Below are 24227 nucleotides of genomic sequence, written 5' to 3'. Positions count from 1 at the left end.
GACGGAGCGTCTCGGGGCGGGGGGCCCCAGCGGGCGCCCCCCTCCTCTCCGCTCCGCCACGGCACGTGACCAGGCCCGCGCGCTGCCCTCTCGACGAGCTCCCCCCTCGGGCAGGGGAGGGCGGGGCGGGGCGGGGCGGGGCGGGGCTGCGCCCAGCGACGGCGCTTCCGGTTGGGCGGCGGGCGGGCCCGGGGGAGCGATAAAGCGGCCGCTATTCGGCCGCGCGCCTCCTCCCGGAGCCCCCCCCCCCCCCCCCCCCCCCTTCCCCCCTCCTCCTCCCCGCCCCTCGCGCGGCCCGAGCCCGCGAGCGCTGCCGGCCGGGCCTGCTGCCGTCACCGCCGTTGCGGGGGCTGCCTCCCGCCGCCGCCCCGGAGGTGCCCCAGCGGTGAGTGCGGGGCGGGGGGACCCCTCTCACCCCCACACCCCCCCTCCCCGCTCCCGCCGCCGGCGCATGCACAGCGCGGCCGCCGGGGCCCGGCCCGCTCCCCTCCCCCTGGGCACCGGGCCTGGGCCTTCCCCTTGCCCAGCCCCCGCCGCGGCGTCGCGCCGGGGGAGCGGGCGGCCGGTTGGGGGGTGGGGGTGTCGCGCTGATCGCGCAGGCGGGCGGCGGTTGGTGCCGGCGCGGGGGAACAAAACCGGCGGGGCGTGAGTGGCGGCGCCGCGCGTGGGGCGGGAGAGGGGAGGTGGCGGGGGAGGGCGCCTGGCGGGGCGGGAATGAATGGGCGGGCGGCGTGGCCCCCTGCCCCGGGGGGAGCGGCCCCGGGGGGGCGAGCAGGGGCGAAGATGGCTGCCCTGGGGAAAGCCGGGCCCGCGGGCACCCCCCTCCCCGAAATAAAGTTAAAGCAATGGCCGGCAGAGCCAGGAGCAGGTGGAGCGCGCTGCGAGTTCTGCTTTCCTGGCAGCAAAGCGCTGCGAGGCGCCTCAGGAAAGCGAGTTTTGCGCGGGACGTGTCCGCGGCGGGGCTGTCCTCTTCACTCGTGACAGCTGTGACCGCGTCGCCCGGTCGATGAGATCGATGAAGCGGATGCGAACCGAAGGCTCAAAACAGGTCGCTGAGCTGCATCCTTGCGTCGTTGGGGATGGATGAAGTGGGTTGACTGTTCGTGGCGATTAGGGCTGACTTCTGAACTGGAGGAGGCTCGTTTGTATTAACCGCACTCGCTTGTGGGAGCCTGGAGAAGGGCTGGGGGAGTGGTGACCCGTAGTAACTGGTGCAGGTGTCAGGAGGATTTGATGCTTGACTTTGCAGAGAGGAGCTGCCTTAGCTGGTAACAACGGTTCAGCACTGTTAGAAGTAAGAGGGGTGACTGGAAGCTTGACTTGTACTAAGCTGTTTATAAGTGAGGAACAGAGAATCTTTGGGTTTCATATGCTTTCAGGATAATGTAAGTGGAATTCGTAGCCTGGTGTCACCAAGACTCACGACTTTAATTTGCAACTGTGTCCTTAAGTGGGCCCCGTGGCGCTCCATCAGCTCAGGTTCAGCACTGCAGAAATAAGGTTTCTGGGGCCATTTTTGGAAGCTGCCTATGTGGAATTGTGAATTTGGAGTTAAAGTCCTATCAGAAGTACATGGAATTAATTTTTCCTACCCAAAATCTGTCATAGGTACATTGGTATCACTCTGCAGTTTAGACTGTTGTTAGATCTTGTATTAAGAACTAGTGTTGCTGAGTAGACTTGTCATTAGCAAAGGGCCAAATCTTGCAAAACAGCTGCAGTTCTGTCCCCTTCATGTTTCTTAAGTCATCTGCATGTGCATCAAGTATTGTCATTTTTCAACTCTCCTCTGACTTGAACCTTTCCTGGAAACAGGGGACCACATAATACAGCCTTTTTCTGCCTGGATCTGGTGTCTCACATGTTCTCATAGCGTATTTCACTGTTTCAGTGGCTGGTCAGGTCTGGGTGTTGATGCCTTTTTTAGGTGTGTAATTTTAAGGACATGGTTCAGCTGTTGTTGCTGATGGAACTTAGCCTGTATAGATGGGCTGGTAGCTCAGTTGTGAGGATGCGGTCAGATTCCTGTGGATGCTGCTGGATTAGCAGGAGCGTGGTGGTGCCTGTTCACATTGCATTGGAAGTGACCCCCTTACCTGCCGTTTGTGTTGTGAAGTGCCCTGCTTTGCTGCGTTGTGGGGATGTTTGTGCGCAGCTGCTTCTGGGAGCTAAACTTCTGTTTCTTGTCAGTCACAACACAGGGATGTAGCTTCAAGAGAAGCATCATGTTGCCACCAGACTGCCATTTACTTTTTGGCATTGCAAGAACATGTCATTTTTGCTTTTGCTTAAACACAGCAATAGTCTGGATCTCCTCCTGCTAGTAGAGGCAATGATGCAGCTGTATCCAGCTTTCTTGTGCTGGGAACAAACTTTACCATTGACCATCTTCACTGATAGAGGATGCGACTGAACTGTTTGCCTGCAAGAAACTTCCAAGGCTGATGAGAATGCACAGCCATCCTTCCTGTGCAGTGATTGATATAGGGAGTCCAATGTGGTCGTAGGGAGTCACAGAAAATAGAGGCCTTTCTTCTGGAGGGCTTTCCCAACTGTGCTGGCATCATTGATGTGTGTTGCATGTCCTCATTATCTGCTTGTGTCTCACCAGACTTGATTCATTATCAAGAGGAAAGGAGATACAGATCCTTCTGCCAGTGAGAACCAAGACATTCTGATTTTGAAGAATGATATGACAGACTACTTATTGCTGTGTTCTGAAGTTCTATGTGTAGTATTAAAGGCAGCCTGTAATTTTCTGTGCTCACAGACAGTCTAGATCTTTAGCTTTGAGCCCTCCGTTGCTTCCTTCTGGTGCTGCCTCATGACAGTCACAGCTTATCTTCTGTAGAGGAAAAACGCAGGGGTATATTAAATGTTGCAAAACAAAGTGAAAAATGTGGTTTTTATGTGTTTATTAAAAATAAGCTGAAATGATTAGTAGATGTGTAGCTATGAAATTGAAGTTGAGAAGTGGAGACATCTTGTTAGCTGCCAAGAGTCAGTGTTCTCTGCCATCCACTGGGTGGATTCTTTTTCTACACAGTATCTCCTGCACATTTCTTTTCTACCACTAGGAGGTTTTTGAGAGGCTGTAGGAAGTATGGCTTAATCTTTAGTTGGATCCTCATGGATGGTGGGATGCCAAATCCAGGAACTGTCTCTGAAGTGACTGTGCGTGCTGACTGGGAAGATACCAGGAGGTCTGTCTGCTCTGTGTGTTAGCTTAGGCCACTCCTATTTCTCAGTCTAACACGAACTCAGCAAAGATTGCTGATGCTGTTTGACTGCACTGTGTGGTTGCCCTGCAGTATATGTAGCCAACTTCAGAATTTGCAGTTATCTCATTGCCTCTGACTTCTTGGGTACTTTTTCTTTCTGCCAAATCATGGCTATGGCCTCTCGGATGCTGAGAACCAAGCAAGAGAAGTAGTGATGGTTGTTCTTTGGTACATATGGGTCCTCATTACTGGTCCTTTTCCCCTGCTGTTTTTCTGTTCTTCCTGTGGTGGATTAGATTATGGCCAGAACTGCAGTACAGGGAACAGGAACTGGTGTAAGGATCTTCAGCATCTCTGTGAAGAGAGGAGAGAGAGAGCGAGCTGGTGGTAGGAGCCTTTGTATGCAGGTTCTAGACATACGTGGAAGAAGGGTGTTGCAGAGAGGTGGCTGATGGAGCAGCAGTAGAGACAGGTGGTCCCACTGCTGAGATCTCTGTGTCTCTTCAAGCACCTTTTAACCTGAGTGATGGACATTGATCTATGTCACTTCAGGTCAGCAAAAACCTTTAGTCAAGTTAAGAGCTGAGTCCGTGCTGATGCTGTTACTGTGCTTGGTATGTGTGGATATAGTGAGCTTGTAGACAGAAGCACTTACCTGTTCATGTAGATTTCAGTGGAAATCTTCATGTCTCAGACTTTGAATGAGTCTTGGCTGACTTAAGCTAAAGTTTAGTATTGCAAATTCCAGAATCTTAGTTAAATCTTAGTACTTCGTCTTGAACTGGAGAGAGGATGCAGACACAGGACAAATGTAAATGCTGGGCTTCAGGCTTCTGCTTCAATTGTAATGTGTTCTCAGAATAGATAATTAGTTCTGTTTGGCTGGATCTGTATTTGTTTTTTAAGTGTTGCCCCCATGAAAAGTGAGAAAAGTAGGAGGGGATGCAGAAATAGCAATTAAGGAATGCAGTGCGCTTTGTAGTCTTTAAGTGGCGTGCAGCACAGCCTTAGCGGAATGGCACATCCTGTAACTGTGAGTTTGAGTAGGGGCAATGCTGAAATTTTACAAAACAGGTAGGGCATGGCAGAGTGTTCAACAGAACAAAGCGGCCTGGGGCCTGCACAGCAGTTATCTGTACTTGGGCGGGTGGCAGCTTGTTTGTCACTCCTAGGAGCCTTCAAGCAGGCTTGAGAGATACTGTAGCGGCCATCGCCCTTCTGCTGTGTTTCATGGGGGACCTGTCTCTCATGACAACTTGATCTTCATCCTGAAATTCGTACTTTTCCTCTGAGGGCTTCAGATGACTAGAATGATTTAGTATTTGGTCAAGTTCTTTGCAGTGCACATGGGGCACCCTGCCAGATTGATCGCACCAGTTACTTTCCTTACCCTTTTTATGGGTTTGAGTTGGAGTGGTGCAGAGCTAAGTCCCTTTGATGTCTGTAATAAAGCGTTTACACAGAGGGAGCGTGGTCCATCCTTTTTAGTGTTGCCAAAAAGATGCTGCTGAGCACAGATTAAATCACAGTTCATGCAGGTCCAAAGCCATGGGGACCTGGTTACTGACCATATGGTTTCAAGCCTGGCTGGCTCTGCTGGCGTGGGACTGTTTAGAAAACAGTAGCATGCTGTTCCTCAAACTGTCACCCAACTAGGCAAGGCAGGATCCAGTGCAAAACAAGTTCTGATGCAGGAGTTGACAGCAAAGAGAAATGTGAAACAGGCAGTTATCTGTAGGACAAACCTGAGTATAGAGGAGGGCAGTAGTCAGAGATATGTAGAGACAGTGGCATTTGAGCTCAAAGCGAGAAGGGAGCAGGAGGGATGGACAGGAAAATCTTACAGACTAGCTATTCAGATACATGCTAAGTGAACCAGCAACATTTCGGAATTTACTCCTTCCAAAGTGTTTTAACAAATTTAAATTGACAGCATGAGTTAATAGTGTCTCAGCACTGTTCAAGTTTGTTACTGGTCTCACAGTAACTATTCTAAAACTAGATTTACTATTCCATGAAGTCATGGCCTAAGGTGCTGCAATACCAAAGAGTTGTCTTGCTCAGTAGTATGCCTCAGTTAAGTAAAGGTTTCACCAGAAGAGGCAGTTTCTTGCGTGACTGACTGCCAGCTCTACAGTATGCTAAAGTTACGAAATTAAAAATGGTGAGTGGTGGCAGTGTGAAGGAAAGTACCCCCAACTCTTTAATGTTATTTCTTTTGCCAAAGGCTTGAATGTCAACCTTTGGATGTCTGAAGATGAAAATGAGAAAGCGCCTGTAACTTCTTCAGTTCCAGAATAACCCGGTCAAAAAAGCCTAGCAGCAACTTGGACAATTTGTGGAAGGGAGCCAGGGACCTTTTCTCACTGTTGCATTTGGAAAAAAAAAAAATAATGGAAATTTCCATTGTAAAATAAGATAGGACTGAATAAAAGGAGAGGATGGGAGGTGGGATGAAGTGTAATTGAGAGGAGTGAATAACAGAAAACTGCAGAAAGGGCAACAGGTGACGTGAAGAGAAGGGAAATTGTGAAGAGGGTAGAAGAAATCGTCTGGTAAACTTTGTTGTAAGCTGTGATAAATTCAGTTTGGAAAAGCCTTTTCTGGTTTTCTAGAGAAAAGAAAATGGACAATTCAGGATTACCACCAATTTTGGAAGTGACAAATACCCTTTCAGTTCTGAAAAGGTAATGAGTGCAGTGTGTCCTTATTGTCTTGATCATGTTCTGCTGTGATTTGGTAAAAAAAAAATATAAATCTTTAGCTTGTATGATCAGCTCAGAATTTTTTGCTTTCAAATTGCTTCCTTTCCTTCCATTGACCCAAATCCCCCAACCAAAAAATAAACCCTAATTCATGAAGACTTTTAGGTCTTTTGGAGTGTCTTGCTTTGAGTGTTTTCAATTGACAAGATGTTTGCTATTGCAGAGATGCAGACCACTGAGCACTACGGTTATCTTTCTGTTTTGTTTTGGTCTTTTACAGAAATATAAAGTTTATTGTAAGATGTTGGGAAGTGTTTTGTGGTCAACATTGAGTGCAGTGTGGACTACATTTTGGGGTGTCTTTTGTATGGCTGCTAATAGTGCTGGCAAACTACAACTTACACCCCAAAGGTCCTTCCACTTAAGTATTTGTTGAGCAGTGCAATTAATTCTCTTGTGTAACTAGCCTGAGGTCCGATGCTGTTCATTTGTCATGTAGATAGATGTAAAGCAGGATCCCTCTTAAAGCTCTGTCTGTGGTCCTGCCATGCTTCCCAATTGGAAATCTACATATTCCTGTGACTTAATGTGCAGTGTGTATGCATAGTGCATGTAAAGAAGTTGTTGCATGAGCAGCTGAGCCTAGTGAACCTTTATTTCTTAGGGATTTGTGACCTCTGCTCCTCAGCCAATCCCCCTTTCCAGTTTTTGTGTGGGTTATTTTTTTCTGTGTCCTTGTCATCCTTTAGCAGCACTGCTGATTTACTTTCATTCTGTCTCTGCCCCAAACCCAAAGCAGCTCACTGCTATAGTATTTTTAATTCCTTCTCTTTTTCTCTAATTACAAGCTGAATCAGACATTGCTTGTTCTGCAGGTTTTAAGACTATTTGCATACTGACCATTCACATACTGATTACAGGCCAAACAGAGCCAGTAACTGTTAAGTGAAATATTCAGCCTTAGCTTCAATGGAGGCATTTCTTTCATTCTCTACTCAGTTCCTGATTTTCATGAAACTTGTAGAAATTTAAAATGAGACTGGATTGCTTTGTCCAATTTGATTGGCATCAACTCTAGGGCAATGTGTTTGTGTAAGCCTCATTTCCATAAGAAACCAGGGTAAAAATGCTTTAGGAATAAATTAGGAAAACTTGGTTTGGATGCATATTTTTAGATTAGTTGGTAGTCTAATATATATTTAGACAGCAAAAGTAATGTTAAAATGACACAAAAACTTTGTGTGTTTTGAAACAGTGAGTCTTACAAGACCTCTGAAATTAGGTGGATAGCTTAGCATGATAATCATGTAACATCTGTTTAATTTTAACCTACAAGAAAAAAGCCTGTGCATTTCACATAAATGTCCAAATACTCCTTTTCACCATAGAGGTACCTCCCACGTTTACGTGAAAATGACTTACAGAATATGGTTAGACTTGGTTTTCTGCTTATTGTAGTAGCCGATACGGGTAAATTCTGTTGGAAATAGTGGAATATAGTCAAATCATTAAAAATTATTTGCATTTCAGATGCTGCATTTCTGGGTTTTTTTTGTTTGTTTGTTGGGATTTTTTTAAGGCCTTGCAAAAACAGTAATTTTGAGAAATTCCTATCTTTCTCTTTGGGGTGAGGCAAACAATTTTTTGAATACAGAAGAGTCACTGCTGGGTTTTTTTAAATAGTATTTTTATTGTTATTAGGGCAGCAGATGAAATAGTGGAATGAAAAACATTCTTTTCATAATGGATAAAATCTTTATGAGCAGCAGCTTTTGTTTTTCATGTAATTAGTGAAAGGAAAACTGTTTAACAGACAAAAACAGGGCCTAGTCTTTAGGGTGCTGTTTTCTTCTTGAAATTTTTTGTCTTTGTCAAAACCAGCTAATTTGTTTTGAAATTTTATGATGAAGGTGCAGTTTTGAAATGGCTTTATCTGAGTGGCACTGTTTCAAAGTACTTTTTGTTTTCAGTTTACATGTATATTGTAAATAAAACCACTTCAAGTCTGGGAAGAAAAGACAACTGAGAAGGCAAGTCAGGTTTATCAAATGAAACATAAACTTAGCTCTTCATCACCTGGGTTCTTTTTTTATCATTTGCTTGCATAATTTTTTTGCATACATAGGAAGGCCTGTTGTTGAATACAAGCTTTGTTTTTCAAATTCTGTTGATGTAAAGTGACTTGCAGAAGTTGGAGACATCTGTATTTGGATTTCTTTATGAAGTAGTACCTGTGCAAAAGTTATATTTTCTAAAATGGAACGGAAAAAGCACATGTGGTTATTTAGGAAAGACAAAGAGTTGAAATTAACATTGACAGCTAACTATACAGATTTTTTTTCCTTTATTGCAGGAACTGAAGCTTCCTCTTTAAAAGGTGCAGTGCTGTGAAAACTGTTATTGACCATAGAAAAATGGACATGTTGCAGATACTACGCAAAACCACAGAGCGCTTAGAGTGTGATCACTGTAGCTTCAGAGGAACGGACTATGAAAACATACAAATTCATATGGGTACCATACACCCAGAGTATTGTGATGAAATGGATGCTGCTGGTTTGGGTAAACTTATATTTTATCAAAAAAGTGCAAAACTGTTTCACTGCCACAAATGTTTCTTTACCAGCAAGATGTACTGCAATGTGTATTATCACATCACAGCACAGCATGCAACACCTGAGAAGTGGAATGAAAAGCGGAAAGAACAGGTAGAAGGAGATTCAGATTCCTCCAAAAAAAGTGTCACGTTGGAGCTACAGAAACCTACCCTTTCCCCTGAGTCGTGCAAACCTGCCCTTTCTCCTGAACTCCCCAAATCTGAACCTGTTGTTTCCCCCAAGCTTCAGAAATCATCAGTGTCCCCAGAGCCCCAGAAGTTGGCTCAGGCAACTTCCTCAGAGCCAGAGAAGTCAGCCCAGGCCACATCCCCAGATCCAGAAAAGTCAGCCCAGGCCACATCTCCCGATCCAGAGAAGTTAGCTTCAGCTGTATCCCCAGATTCAGAGAAGCCGTCTCCTGCTGTGTCCCCCGACCCACAGAAGCCATCTCCTGCTGTGTCCCCCGACCCACAGAAGCCATCTCCTGCTGTGTCCCCTGACCCACAGAAGCCAGCTCCGGCTGTGTCTCCAGAGCCCCGTCGGCATTCCCCGGCTGTGTCGCCAGAGCCCCGTCGCCATTCCCCAGCAATGTCTCCAGAGCCCCGTCGCCATTCCCCCGCTGTATCGCCAGAGCCCCGTCGCCATTCTCCTGGTGTGTCTCCAGAGCCCCGCAGATACTCCCCAGCTGTGTCACCAGAGCCAAAGAAACCTACTCCGGCAGTATCCCCTGAACCACGAAGGTATGCCCCAGCTGGGTCTCCTGAGCCCCGGCGGCATTCTTCTCAAATGCGTAGGCCTGCTTCTGCTTCTTCTCCTGAAAGCCGGAGGCCTGCTCCTGCAGTTTCGCCAGACTCATGGAGACCTGGTCCGACTGTTTCCCCCGAGCCCTGGAGATCTACACCTCACGAGGTTCAGAAGTCTTCCACAGTTTCTCCCTGGGCTCCAAAGCCTGCCATGTCAGTGTCCGTAGAATCCCGGAGGTCTGCACCTGAGTCCCGAAGGCCTGGCCCTGTTGTGTCACCAGAGCCTAGGAGGCTTGTTTCTGACTCGTGGAAATCTACGTCCTTTTCTGAATCCCAGAAGTCTACTCTTGTTTCTTCTGAGCCGTGGAAACCCATCTCATCTGTTTACCCTGAAGGCTGGAAACCTGTTCTGTCCCCTGACACATGGAAACATTCTCCCCCTGTTTCTCCTGAGCTTCGCAAGTCTAGTCACACAGTTTCCTCTGACTCTTGGAAGCCTTCTTTCTTTCCTGAGGTCCGTAAGCCTGGTGCTTCGGTATCTCCCGAATCTTGGAAACTCTCTGAGTCCCGGAAATCTATGTTTTTTTCTGAAACTCAGAAATCCACCTCTGCTGCTTCTTCTGAGGTTCAGAAACGAGCTCATTTCCCTGAACCTCGGAAAAGGGCTTTGTTCCCAGAGTCTCGTAAATCTAATCCTAATGTTTCTACTGATGTCCAGAAACGTGCTGTCTTTTCTGAGCCCCAAAATCAGGTGTCTACTGCTGTTCCTACTGAAGGCCAAAAACATGCCCTATGTTCTGAAGTCCAGAAATCAGCTCTTGTTTCTCCTGAAGTCCAGAAGCATGCCCTATTTTCTGAGGCCCAGAAACTTGCTCCAATTTCCCCTGAAGTTCAGGAGCATACTCCCTTTCCAGAATCTCAAAAATCTTCTTCTCCTGAAATTCAGAAACATGGCTTCTTCACTGAGTCCCAGAAACCTACTCCTTCTGTTTCTCCCGAGACCCCCAAACAAGCTGGTTTTACTGACTCCCAGAAATCTGCCGTTTCCCCTGATGTTCAAAAGCATGCTGTATTTTCTGAAATGCAGAAGCCTGCTGCTGCTTTATCCTCTGATGTCCAGAGACATGCTGAAACTACTGTACCTTCTGAAATCCAGAAGAACATCCTGTTTTCCGAGCCTCACAAGTCTGCTCCAGGTTTTTCCTCTGAGCCCCAGACACCTAGTGAGTCTGGTGAGAGTGACTTTCTTTCTCACAGTTTAGATGATCAGAAACCACTGGATGATTTATTCTCACAGGATGAGCAATCAATATTAGCCAAAGAATCACCAGATGACATCTTATATTCATGCCCAAAAAAGAAGCCCAGGAAGGAAAACCAGGAGAACTCAGATTCTGAACTAAATAGCAGTGAGTGTGGAAAGACAGAGATGGACTCGATGGAGATAAAGGAGCAAGAATCCAACAGTGACCAAGAGCAGTATGATATGGAGTCATCTGATTATGGCAAAGAGAGCAAAATAGATGCAACTACTCCCATGCAGCCACAGTGTGTGCTGCAGTTTACCGAAGAGAAAGAGGCTTTCATCTCTGAAGAAGAAATAGCAAAATACATGAAGCGTGGCAAGGGAAAGTATTATTGCAAAATTTGTTGCTGTCGTGCGATGAAAAAAGGTGCCGTCTTGCACCATTTAGTTAACAAGCATAATGTTCAAAGCCCATACAAATGCAAAATATGTGGCAAAGCTTTTCTCTTGGAGTCTCTTCTTAAAAACCATGTTGCTGCTCATGGTCAAAGTTTGTTGAAGTGTCCACGTTGTAATTTTGAATCAAATTTTCCCCGAGGCTTTAAGAAACATTTAACCCATTGCCAAAGCCGTCATAGTGATGATACACCTAAAAAACACTTGGACAGTCTTGAACCACTTGAAGAACAAATTTAATCTGGTTTTTAACTTGTGCTAGAAAAGATGGATTTACAGAAGTGTTCAACAGTGTTGCTGTATGTTAACCGAGTAGTTTAGCTGATCTGACAAGTCAGAAGATGCATGGTTTATTGTACTATGTTTAACTTGTCTTATAGCTGTATTACTGAAATGATTTACTTTCAAAAGTCATTTTAAATACGTGTTCACGTCTTTGTATTACCCATCAGTAGAGTCATATTTTATTTTTCAGATGTACTATGTTTTTGAAACCAAAATGGATACAAATTAGTTTTTTAAAGATTTGTAAAACATACAGGCAATTAAGGACTGAGTGGCAAGCGATCCATATATTCCTGTGAAGACTGAACTTGTTTTTTCATATTTGTTAAATGTTGTATTTTTCAAAATGTTTTTATCAAATTCTCAAAATTAAAATTCTCACCAAATTGAATGTGAATGAGCCAGGTATGACAAAGTACCAATCCATCTGGAGTAATTCTGCCCTAAGGTTGTAATTGAGTGTATAGTCATTCGTTGGAAATTTATTGCACTCAATTCTCTGACTTAACTTGTCTCAGATTTAGAAGCATCAAGGTACTTATTTTGTGACTGTATTTTGGCCATGTTTTAAGCATGTACTAATATACCTTAAATTGATGGATTAACGTCAGACTATGTATAGCTCAACACTTTCTCTTGATGATTCAGATGTTTGTAATGTCAGAAAACCCCTAAATTTCTTGTATTTGGTGAAATGTTATGCTTTAATCTTTTAACAATAAAAAGAAACCCAACCTGGCATTGGCCATTTTTCTTTTTTTCCAAATCAAGAACAAAACCTTTCACATTGAACATATTGTCTTTTAAGTGTCTTTGGCAATAGGAGGTGCAAAATTATCTTGGAGTTCTGCTCTGAATACTTCAACTTTCTAGTCATCAGCCTGTGAAAGCAAGGTTAGTCTGAATTTCCTAATTGTTTCAGAAAAACATCTAAATGAGAGAAAACGTGGAAAACAGGAATTTGTGCGCTGTTATTTAGCATGCTTGCTTTGTGTTATTTGTATCCTAACTGTTCAAAAAACGTAAGTACTTTATAATTCAGCAGGAGTATAGATTTTAAGTGAAGGTAGTACAAGGAAAGTTTCATTCTCCTCAGGCTGAATTCTTGCTAGACTTCAGCTGTTGTAAACGTCGACTCAAAATATGAAGGTGATGGTGTAAAATAAATCATAATAAAAAATCTCCAGGTGTAAGGTCCTACCTGAGAGCTTCAGATTGTTTTCATTGAAGCCTGTGTCTGATATCTTCTGTGTTTCAAGAGGATTTCTGGAACGAAGGGAAAAAGCATTTAAAGCTCTAATTAGGTGACTTCTCAGTGCTGCTTAGTAAGAGCAAGTTTTTTTGCAGGATCCTGTCACACAGGACCAAACCCACTCTGTGCCCCTAAGTCAAGTGCCCTTCATTTCCTTTCATGGGGTTCAGACTAGAATTCTAGAATTTTTTTCCCTAGGAGTGAAATTTTTTTTCCTAGGTAAATCTAAAGGAGAACATGGCTCTGCTAGTATAGTCTCACTTTGTATAAAAGCTGCTTTTCTCCTCTGCTATCATTTCATCACTCTTGGCACAGTCATTTGGTTAAGAAGATGCCTTATGCTATTTGAATAAAAGGAAGAAATCAAGGAAGGATTTGTTTAAATTGGAAGTGGTGTCACCTTTACAGTTTGATGTCTCGCTACTGACAGATACTTATTTCTCACTGATGTGTACCAGTTAACTTTGATTTCTGGGAATCTATCATTAAGCCTTGATGTACAATGTTAGGTTTGTGGTTGGACTCGATGTTCTTAAAGGTCTTTTCCAATCTACATGATTCTATGATTCTGTGCTGTTCCTCTACATTTTATTTTCTTCCAACTCCTTGATTCCTTAATCTTGATTTACAACTGTCAAAGTGTACTTTATAACTCTTGAACGTGAACTTTGCAAGTCCCCATGATCTTAAGGCGTTCAGTCTCTTTACATGCAAATACAACGGGCACTTTCCAGTTTCTCTTAGTACATAAATTTGTCAAAGCCTCGTGGAAGTTGAAGGACATTTTTGGTGTATATGTTTTTATCCAGACTAAGTATTCTTTCACCATTCCCTTATGCGGTGCTAGTTTGAGCTCCTTAAGATGTGTAGGAGGATCTTCTGGAATCTGAACTAATTTAATTAATTTCTCTAAGGAACTGTAGGACACCAATAGACAGATCAGACTGGTGATTTGTTGTTTACCTTTCAGATGACCTATTATAGATGCGAAGGAGAAGGATGAATTGTGACATAAGAAAGAAATGCAAGTGAAGTACTTCAAGATTTGCCAGTGAAAGAATTTGCTTGAAATCTGCCTAATGCTGTAATTTAGTCCTTGGATAAGCTGTGAAATAACTTCAGTTGAAATTGTTACTAATGTAATTTCATATGTTAGAGTATGAAGCAAATACAAAGGTCTGTTTCCCATATTAAGACACTGGGTCATTTTACCAAAGCCCTCAGTGTGTATGCTACCATCTTACTCATTCCTGTTCTTTAGCACAGGGACCCTTTGGGATTAGTACTGTGTAGTTCTAACTTCAGGTTTCCTCTGGAGATGGTTTGCTTGGGAAACAACACGATCGGGTTAGGAGACAGTAACTGAGACAAGCACAAAGTAAGTTTACAGACATACATTCATATATAGAGGTATAAGTGCAGATCCCTCTATGAACCCTGTGGGCTGCTCCTGCCTGAGAAAAATGTAATTACAGAGCTTAGATGTAAAGAAGACAACTCTACTTCCCCCCCCCCCCCCCCCCCCCCAAAAAAAATGCTATTTATAGCCGATGCTGAGAAATGTGGTAGACAAAAATTTCCAAATACAGTATTACAGTCTGTCCAGGATATGCAGCGGTTCATAGGTCATGCATACAAATATGAAGTAATTACCTTGGTAGAAAAGAGATCAGAAGATCAGAAGCCCATTTGGAACCGCTGTATTAGGGTCCAGAGAAAGCGTAAAACTCCAGTTGGAGTGGGGCAGGAAAAGAATCTTGTTTAAGTAAGAGAGATTAGTACAATTAAACTTTGAATTTGTATGGATTTTTGTAAATATCCTTAGATCTTTTCAATCATGCTTAAGAATAATCTTGGGATTGGATGTAGCCATCTGTATATACTTAGAATTCCTTCCTTTCTCTTTGTATATTAATGTATTGCTTAATCTCATGAAATTTTAGAAGCAGAAAATCTTGTAGAAAATAGCATTATTGAAGGTTTTCCTATGGGTACATGGTTTTGTACTTCAGGTTTTTATAATGACTGTTAGTGATGTAGAACAGCTTGCTCATATCTTACTTATGAGTGTACTGAGATCACCATAACTATTGCTATGCTCATATGTATGTATTTTTAAAAGGAGAAAAGAGAGGAAGAAGTTGAACTGTTTCCTACCATACTGCTGTTATGACCTGTTCTGAAGAAACTTTAAGTTGGTCAAATAATTGCTTTTCTGAAGTTATAAGCGTATAAGAACATTTTTGTTGCTTACTTTCCATGGGGAATGAGAAAGGTTGCTCAGGAAACTATCAAAGCTAGATAAATCAATTTAAAACTTGCAGAATGCAGAATTTAGGAAAGTGAATATGAAACTGAAAAGCAAATAGATGAAGGTGTAGGGTTCCACCTGAATGCAAACCTTTATGTAGGGGCTTTGTAATAGACTTTGGAGGTATGATTGTGCACTTCTAAAATATGGGATATATATGAACCTTTCGCAGTATATGTATAATATTTCGCATTTTTTTTCCTGTAGGTTTACATGACTCAGTTTAACATGTATTTAAAAAAAAAAAACCAACAAAAAAACCCCCAACAAAAACACATGTACACACACTCCAGTTTCTAAGGGATTTCTTGGTCAAAAAAGAAGTAAAAAAGTTTGCTTTTTAACTAATAATATTACCCAGCCAGGATTGCCACATGGATGTTGGTCAGGTCACAAACATAAAAAGATCACAAACATAAGCATCCTATGTATAATTAACACTGAAAAATTATATATAAATATATATCTAAAATACAAAATATATAATTTTTCAATGCTATTTTTTAAAGCTTCAGGGGCTTGAGAAGGAGTCTACACATTCCTACCACGTGTATATAAATAACTTGAATGCATTCTGTGACTTACTACTTTGTATGTCCTGTGACTGCAGTTCGGTTTAGAAAGAGTGAAGTTAACTAAAAGCCAACAGAAGTACTTTACTCATGACAGCACAGAAGTCTGTGAAGATTAGTTTTCTCTGCTTCCAAGTATTAGAAAACATTGTTTCCTGCAATGACAAATAATACATATTAATGAAAACATAGTGAAATAATTTCCTGCCTTTGCAGTATATCCTCAATATATATGTGGGTATAACACTCACAATAATCAACTTTAAGATTCTCTGAATTTTTAAAGAATGTTACTTTAATGGATTATACATATGAGAAAATGCTTCGATATGAACTTCTAGGAAAGATGTCAGTGAAAACGGCAGTTCCTTTTATGTGGTGATCATCCTGGGAGAGGCATGTTTTCTGTGTATGCTTGGAAGGACACAGGTTTGAGTTCTTTTCATGAAGAATGCTTGATGGAAAGTACAAAATGGAAACTGAGAAAAAAAGAAAACAGAGGACACTGCTGTTCTAGAAGGATGTTGTTTTTCAGCTAAATTAGCTGTGCCGTATGTGCAATACAAACATTTTAATCTTTTTATTGCAAAAAAGGGTTAATAATTGTATGGAATGTCCAGTCATGTTTTTCAATTGCATTTTCACAAGCATTCGATCAAAAGTAGTCTCTGTAGAGAACTGAGAGGTGTTTTTCAGCAAAGGCCATTTCTGTCACACATTACAACTTAATTTCGTTTGATATTTGGGAAGAGATTCTTGCAAGAATTGTTACTTTCATTATTAAATATCTTCTTTCAACATATCTAAGAGTATCTAAATATCTGTCTAGGTGTATCAGTATGTTGCTTAAATTCTAGATCAAAAAATCATGCAGAATGTAACCACTACAATATTCTGAGAAAATGCCTTTAAAAGAAATATTAAATTTTAGTTCATTTAGTAGAAGCCAAATCAAAGTAATTTTTGAATTTTTGCTTATTTAGTGTCTGACATACTTGACCAGATATTTCTTCTGAGCTGTACAATCAAAATAATAGGTTTGTTTATTTATTTGTTTTCCTCCCCATGTGCTGGGTTTATGTGTGTGTGGCAGGGTTTTTGGTAGTGGGGGAGGGGGCTACAGTGGTGGCCCCTTGTGAGAAGCTTCTCAAAGCTCCCCCAGCTCCAAGTTGGACTTGTGTCTGTGCCAGGGCCAAGCCAATTAGTGATGGTGGCTGTGCCTCTGCGACAACATATTTTAAGAAGGGGAACCTGGAAGGAGGAGTTGGAGTTCTGAGGAGGACTTGTGAGGAAAACACCTAGGCGAATACCAAGGTCAGTGGAAGAAAGAAAGAAGGCAAGGGGAGGTGTGCCAGTGCAGAGACCCCTTGCAGCCTGTGGTGAGAGGCAGGGCTGCCCCCCTGCCACCCGTGGAGGTCACTGGTGAAACAGATGCTGACCTGCAGCCCATGGAGGACCCCAGCATATTGGAATTTGGCGCTGGGAGGACTGCAACATGCAGGAGGGACCCACGCTGGAGCCTCTTGGGAAGAAAGCATCCCATGGGAAGGACTCATGCCAGAGAAAGTTGATGGAGGACTGTGTCCCATGAGAGGGACTGCATGCTGGAGCAGGGGAAGAATGCGAGGAGTCTGCTCCCTGAGGAGGAAGGAGCAGTGGACTGAGAGTAACCCCCGTTCCCTGCCCCCTGCACTGCTGGGAAGGAGGTAGAGAAACTGGGACCAAAACTGAGCCCCGGAAGAAGGGAGGGGTGAGGGGAGGGTGTTTTTAAGATGTGGTAATCCTTCTCACTGTCCTACTCTGTCTGTTAAGTGGTGGTGGAGTTAGTGTTTGAATTAAGTTGATGTTCTTTTTTGCTTCCCCTAATGTATTTTGTCCATAACTGTAATGGGTGACTCATCCCTCTCTGTCCTTATCTCTATTCCTGAGCCTTTTGCTTTATTTTCTCCTTCCTATTCCTGAGGAGGAAGAGGGGAATGAGAGGCTTCGTGGTCCTCAGTTGCCCTCTGGGCTCAAACCACGACACCCCACCAGAGAAGTGTTGCTGTCTCCACCTTGTAAAGAACTGACCATGTCATCTCATGATCAGCTCAGGGCAATATGATTGCAACATTTCTCTGGATAGTCTGGGCCTCTCCCTTGCCCTGGCAGTGTGTTCCACCATTCTTCCTCTGTCCACTTTGCTATCATACAGCCTTGTGGTAACACAGATCAGCTGACAGATTCTACTGGAAACTTGCTGGTTTTGCATTGTGTTGTGGAGTTAGTCTGTCGATCTGACTTGCCTTGCAGCTGCAAGTGCTGATGCAATGGAAATGAATGTGAGGGGGACATTTCTTGTGAAAGTAGAGGGCCCAGGCCAGAAGGAACAGTGAGGTCAGATGAGCTTATGGTAACTCTGAAACTGCACCCTGAATCACGGACATGCTGGCTAAGTTGTTCAGAAGGGATGTCCTGACAACTTGGTTGTATTATTTTCTCACATCTACCTCTTCCTGTCAGTTGTCTGCTGGGTTGGTCTTTCCTTTCACTGCCTCTCTACTTTTTAGTCCGTATCTTACTGAATGCTCCAGGCAAGATTCTTCTTATGCCTCGTGAAGGAGCGCCAAAGCCACAAGTGATAACTCCTAACAAAATGGATACACTGCGTACACCTTTCCCCCACCCCTTCCTTCTTCCTGGGCTTAACTTCACTCCTGATTTCTCTACCTCTTCCCCCCAGCGGCACAGGGGGACAGGGAATGGGGGTTGCGGTCAGTTCATCACCCGTTGTCTGCTGCTCCTTCCTCCTCAGTGGAAGGACTCCTCACAACTCTTCCCTGCGCCAGTGTGGGGTCCCTCCCACGGGAGACAGTCCTCCACGAACTTCTTCAATGTGAGTCCTTCCCATGGGCTGCAATTCTTCACAAACTGCTCCAGTGTGGGTCTTTCCCATGGGGCACAGTCCTTCAGGAACAGACTGGGGGTCATGAGTCCTGCAAGCAAACCTGCTCCAGCGAGGGCTCCTCTTTCCACAGGTCCTGCCAGGAACCTGCTCCAGTGTGGGTTTCCCACGGGGTCACAGCCTCCTTCGGGCATCCACCTGCTCCAGTGCAGGGTCCTCCCTGGGCTGCAGGTGGAGATCTGCTCCCGTTAACCTCCATGGGCTGCAGGGCACAGGCTGCCTCACCAGGGGCTTCACCACGGGCTGCAGGGGAACCTCTGCTCCAGTGCCTGGAGCACCTCCTCCCCCTCCTTCTTCACTGACCTTGGTGTCTGCAGAGTTGTTGCTCTCAATATTCTCACTCCTCTCTCCATGTGAAGTTGTCATTGCCTGTTTTTTTTTTTTTTTTTCTCCTCTTCTTAAATGTGTTATCACAGAGGCACCACCATCGTTGCTGATGGCCTCAGCCTTGGCCAGTGGTGGGTCCATCTTGGAGCCGGCTGGCATTGGCTGTATCGGACATGGAGGAAGCTTCTAGCAGCTTCTCACAAAAGCCACCCCTGTAGCTCTGCAGCTACCAAAACCTTGCCATGCAAACCAAATACATACTGCCACATTAGTAGAAAAAGTCTGAACAAAGAAAATGTGGGTCTCACTGAGTGGAGTGGGTGGATTAGTGACGACAGACGCATAGAAGACTGAGGTACCTAGTGCCACTTTTGTCTTAGTCTTCACCAGCAAGGTCTCCCAGGCCTCTGTGATTAGTAAAAGAGTTGAAGGAGTGGAAGAACTACCAGCAGAGAGGGTTGAGTTAGGAGTTACTTCAGAGAAATCAACACGGACAAGTCCATGGGACCCTACAGGTGGCATTCCAGGGTGCTGTGAGAATTGGGTGATGCCCTTGCAAGGCTGTTGTATATCATCTTTCATGGAGTTAGGAGGAGGTCCCCAGTCACTGGAGAAAAGCAAAAGTTGCACCCATCTTCAAGAAAGTTCAGAAGGAGAGTCCAGAATTTTTCTGGTTCTGGCAAATATTTAATCCTTATTAGTTCTGATAAAAAGGATAAAAGCAGATGTTGAAGATGGATACTTCAGTTGTCCCTGGCATTCTATAAATGTAAATACCTATGCCAACTCTGAGGTCAGATTCTTTAGGAAAATTAAAGAAATGCAGGGGGATGTACATAGAAGAAATCTTAAAGCTCCATCAGTTCTCCCTCTTGTAGAGTTTCCAAATATGTAAAGTTATAAAGGCTCAGTAGTGCAGTTGCTAGAGACCTGAGTTGGCCAGGTGACATCCTGTGCTGTTTTGTTATGGAGAACAAGGAAGCTGGTAATGGCCAAGTGAAGAGTTTGGAGGAAATCAGCTCTGCAGTTAAAATAATGTCTCAGCATGTCAGTAACAAACATATTGGTACTACGGCCTCACAGATGGGACAGAAGGTTTTACACAAAGACTGTATGTGCACTAAAGATAATGTAATGACCTCTCTGCTGCAGCTTTGGCTTAAGGGGTTACTGCTCTCAGCTGCCTGACTCCCTTCGTCCGTGCTCTGTTCCCTAACTTCTTTTTGTTGAACCATTCACCTGTGTGATTTCTAAAGCAGAAACCAGTCTGTAAAAAAGTCTTGATTTAAATAATTTATTTTTAAACCAGAATAATTTGTAAGTGCCTGGGTTATGGTTAAATGAAGCATCCCACTGTGGTGCAGATGGGGTGTTAACATCCAGAAGGGGCAGAAGAGGTCAGATAGGGCTGAATGGTAGGTGATAATTACATATTTCTTAGCAAAGGAGCATGCACACCCCCATGTGTAGCCTATGTGGACCAAAATAATCCTGTCTGAATGAGTCCTTCACCACATGTCACCTCAGGTTCCTTCCAAGACACTGCCACTAGGATTTGTATCAGATGAGCTACAGGCCTCCCTGTTAAACGAAATGCTTTCTACATCACTGTGAGGCAAATCAATGTGTAGTAGAATGTTAAATGCTATTCCCTAAAGTTCAAATATTTTGCTGCATAAATTTATTACTTCCATGGGGATTAAACCCAACATTAGAACTGTGAAATACTGTTTTCATCTTGTTTTCAGGTGCTGTTCTGCTCTGTACCCAGCCTACTCTCCATTATTACTCTTCTTCTGCTTCTAAAACAGTATCTTGGTTTCAGAGTCAGCATTAGAAATAATTGACAATATGGAATATTACCTTCTCCTAAAAAAAAAAAAAATGTTGTGGCTAACTGCAGGTTGGAGTTGACACAAATAAACCCGTAAACAAGCTAAATGTTCCTGGTATGCATGTGAGATAAATATGCGTTGAAAACAAATTGTTATATGCGTGCAAATAAAATGTGGCTTTTACTAGTATCACTTGTTCCGGTAATAAGGGATTGTTTTGTTACAGCTTTATCTCGTGTCTGACTTCCTGGGGATCTCAGAGCTAAAACAATTTTCAGAACTGGAAATCAAACAGACTTTACCCACTTTTGATTGTGCTAATCTCTGTGGTGTTAGCTGCAACTGTAGGAGTGCAAAGTGTTAGCAAAGATTTGTGTGAAAATCCACACTCATGCATTTCAAGCTTTGGTGTACTTTTTAATCTACACAAGAGGAATTCTGGCTTCTCTTTGAATTGTAATATACAGATTTTTATAATTATTGTTTAATTCAGTGTGGATTCAATTGCATTTAAAATGATCCTATACTCTGACATTGCTTGTTTGTGCATTACTATATCATGTCATTCACTTTTTAATCTCCTTATTATAAGATTCTTTTAATTTGCTCTGGGTTCAGCAACACATTTCTTGGGTAGACAGTACCTCTGCTGTAGCTGTGAAGAAACTTGGCTGGGGGATTGAGTTCATCAACCTGCTCACATGAACACTGGCTGTGTGACTTTGAGCCGGGAAGCCTGTCAGGGAGTAGGGAAGACTGCAAACCTTGCTAGAGCTAATGCTTTGCTCTTACGCTGACGAAAGGATTATAAAGCATGGTTAGGCTCTCTAGATGGTGGTGTGCCCCATGCGGGGCTCGTGTGTTTGGGCGCAGCCCGTGCCCAGGCAGTGCAGCCTCCCATGGGGTGCAGGATGCGCGATGCGGGATGCAGAGCTGCAGCCGGCAGTCTGCCTGGCTTCTGCACTTCTTCCACCCCACCAGGGCCCTGGCTGACTTGGTGCCTCTTGACTTAGTTCACTATTCCCTTTCGCTCTTTTAAGAAGAGCTGTATATCTACCGAGATAAAAATAAAACGACAGATGGGTGGGGAATGACACCAGTGGTGTGGTTTTGCGCACATGACAACTACACCGCCACAAAGATCTTGATTTTATGTTACACCAAGGGCAGTTTTATCTGTATTGCTCGCTGCTCCCCTGAACCTGGTTTTGGTAAAGTTATCCATTAGAGGGAGCTACAGAGCAATTTATTAGTAGATGAGGTTTAAGGCATAGCTTTTAAACATGTTAAATACACATATGAAATAATACGTCAAGGTTAGGTTCAGAAATGGCTCTGGGCCTTTCTCATTATGGTGAATTAGTTTTGGCCCTCCCAAGATTGATTTCCTCGCCACTATATCCAGAGTCCTCTGTTTTAAAGCACTTCTTTATTTTCTTTGACACCCTTCCCTGCTGTGCAGTTATCCCATTCCCATAGCACGTGCATTATTTACAAGGATGTTTAAAATATTTATGCAATCTCCAAAAAATAATCACTCTTTTGTTCCCTAGGTCACTACTTCTCTTATCTTGATAAGAAAAAACGTTAAGGGAATTGCAGAGGAAGCCTGCCCTTCCCGTGGTGGTATTGAAGAGCTGGGCTGTACTCGAAACCACCCAGTGCCGGCCTGCTGTGCAGGGGACCTGTGCTGGGGATAAGTGCAAAGAGGATTTAAGTGCAGTCCACAGCGGCTGGTGCACACAACAGAGATGCAGCCTCTGGGTTTAAAATCTCAGACCTGTTGACCACCAGAAGCTGAGAGGGTAAAGCAGACCCACAAGCACTCCCCACAAGTCCTGTTCATAGGGTATCTGCAGCTGGCCCCGCTGCTTTTGCAAAAGACCCCAGCACAGGTTCTCACCCAAAGGTCACACAGGGGAGGGTGGCAGGCGATCCATGGTCACATAGAAATGCACCGGAGGGAGTGAGATGGAAAAGATGCGTGTGAGAAGCCAAATTTAGACCCAGGTTAAGCTTCCCCCAGTCTGAGCAGAGAGGGGGCAACCTCCAAACAGGAAATCTGAAAATACAAATCCAGGAGTGGTTGGCACTGCGGTAGGAAATCTGCCTGCAAGGCAGAGGTACTGCTGGCCTGACTTACCCTGATTTAGGTTATTTCCTCTTTCAGAGTGACAGCACTTTCTCAGCCATTGATGGGCGGCAAGACAGTGACTGTGCTCTGAGACACTGCCTTCAGATGCAGCCTGCTCATCTGCAATCAAATTTCCCCTTGAAATCCTCAGGAATTTCACCTGAGTGAGGCCATGCACTACTTGACTTACTGAGGCAAAAGCTGTTTTCAGATATAAAATACAAACAAGCCCTGAAACTTCTGCCGTTCATTATTTTATGTTGACTCGCTGTGGTCTGGGCCAGCTCCAGCATTTTTTCTCACTGCACTCATTACTCCAGGCAGTCATGAAACTGGATAAGCCAAATGACCAACTTAGCCTTGACATGGTTATAATGTCATTGAAAGTAGGGGGAAACACAAACGTATTGCCCTGGCCATGGGAATCTGAAACATTCCTGCTTCATCTACAGTAAAAAACAATCAGAAATCCTTAATTCCCTCACTTTCAGACTTCTCTAGTACACATCCACACTAAGGCGTTGCACAAAACATCAGGAGACAGAGGCCAGAAGACTTCCATAATTCAATCTTTCGAACCTGTCAGTGAGAAATCCTTTGAAATTTAACTTCCCGCTAAAGAAACCCAAGTAAAGCTGTAGGGACATTTTACTTTTATTAAAAATGGTCACCAAGGATGGTCACATCACTTGGAAGCAAATGCTACTTTTGAGTAATAATCTCCTGCTGCAAGATAAACTGACAAAATAAGTGTGATAAATGATCTTAGGCGGGACCACTGGCATAGCCTTTGTTGTGTTTTTGAAGCAGCGAGGAGGGATTCAAATACCTATGCATTTACAACAGAACTGGAGTAATTCATCTACTCTGGTTTATGTTGGCAGGTTTATGTCCAAATAGCTGAAGATTCCAGTTTTGCTGAAAAATAACACAGAAAATTAAACCACTGCCACTGGCTTGCACAGCATAGTTTACATTGTTTTGCAACTCCAGGATTACACTTAATGTAAACAAACAGATACGATCCCAGTATAGGGGAGGGCTCCCGGGGTTCGAGGGCAGCTGGGTGCTGCAGCCATGCCTGCCTGGCCAGACTGCTGCCGGGGCCGCCTGGCAAAGAGAAACCTGGCGCTGGAGCCTTTGATGGCTGTTGGCCTGGGCTGTATCCTATCCAGATTTCTTAAAACTGCCTATTTTGTTGTTTGGATATAAACTGGTTGCTGATTAGATGCAAGTGGGTTTGTTTAATTAAAAAAAAAAAGGCCAGCTAATTGAGTTAAAACTATGTGGTTTATGGGAGAAAACGCCAAAGTTAATTACAGTTACCATCTGTTTCATCAAAACACTTGTTTGCTTTGAATACCTCTATTGTCAGGGCTGGTTTTAATATCTTTCTCAGCTTTATTCCAGTGAGGAGGTACTTTAAAATTAAATTATGTTGTTCCCCACAATCTCTAGCAGACAACAGAGTGGTGGTGTCTGCAGTGACCTTATGGTGCTATTTCTTTTAAAGGAAATATTGCTCTATCTTTAATCACTGCAAGTTTAGGTCTGTGTGCAGGAAGCTTGCATGATTTTTTTCCAGGGATTTATTCAAGG

General features: G+C 43.7%; 1 protein-coding gene across 3 annotated transcripts; it reads left to right on the top strand.

Moving 5' to 3' along the window:
- Positions 1–269: 269 nt before the first annotated feature.
- Positions 270–11992, top strand: CHAMP1 (chromosome alignment maintaining phosphoprotein 1). 3 transcript variants are annotated; one of them, XM_074859170.1, is made up of 3 exons: positions 708–1048; positions 5837–5908; positions 8280–11992. In XM_074859170.1, exon 3 carries the CDS (start codon positions 8341–8343, stop codon positions 11206–11208), a length of 2868 nt encoding a protein of 955 aa, XP_074715271.1. In that variant the 5' UTR covers positions 708–1048; positions 5837–5908; positions 8280–8340; the 3' UTR covers positions 11209–11992. The 3 variants fall into 3 exon arrangements, with proteins under 3 accessions (XP_074715270.1, XP_074715271.1, XP_074715272.1); XM_074859169.1 differs by lacking the exons at positions 708–1048; positions 5837–5908 and adding an exon at positions 270–385; XM_074859171.1 differs by lacking the exon at positions 5837–5908.
- Positions 11993–24227: the final 12235 nt, after the last annotated feature.

This window comes from Strix uralensis, chromosome 2, assembly GCF_047716275.1.
Source record: "Strix uralensis isolate ZFMK-TIS-50842 chromosome 2, bStrUra1, whole genome shotgun sequence".
Classification (NCBI taxonomy): domain Eukaryota; kingdom Metazoa; phylum Chordata; class Aves; order Strigiformes; family Strigidae; genus Strix; species Strix uralensis.
This window is presented reverse-complemented; position numbering and strand designations above follow the sequence as displayed.

What these genes read in the sequence shown, in the direction of transcription:
- CHAMP1 (XM_074859169.1), top strand. Translation starts at nt 8,341, where the DNA reads ATGGACATGTTGCAGATACTACGCAAAACCACAGAGCGCTTAGAGTGT.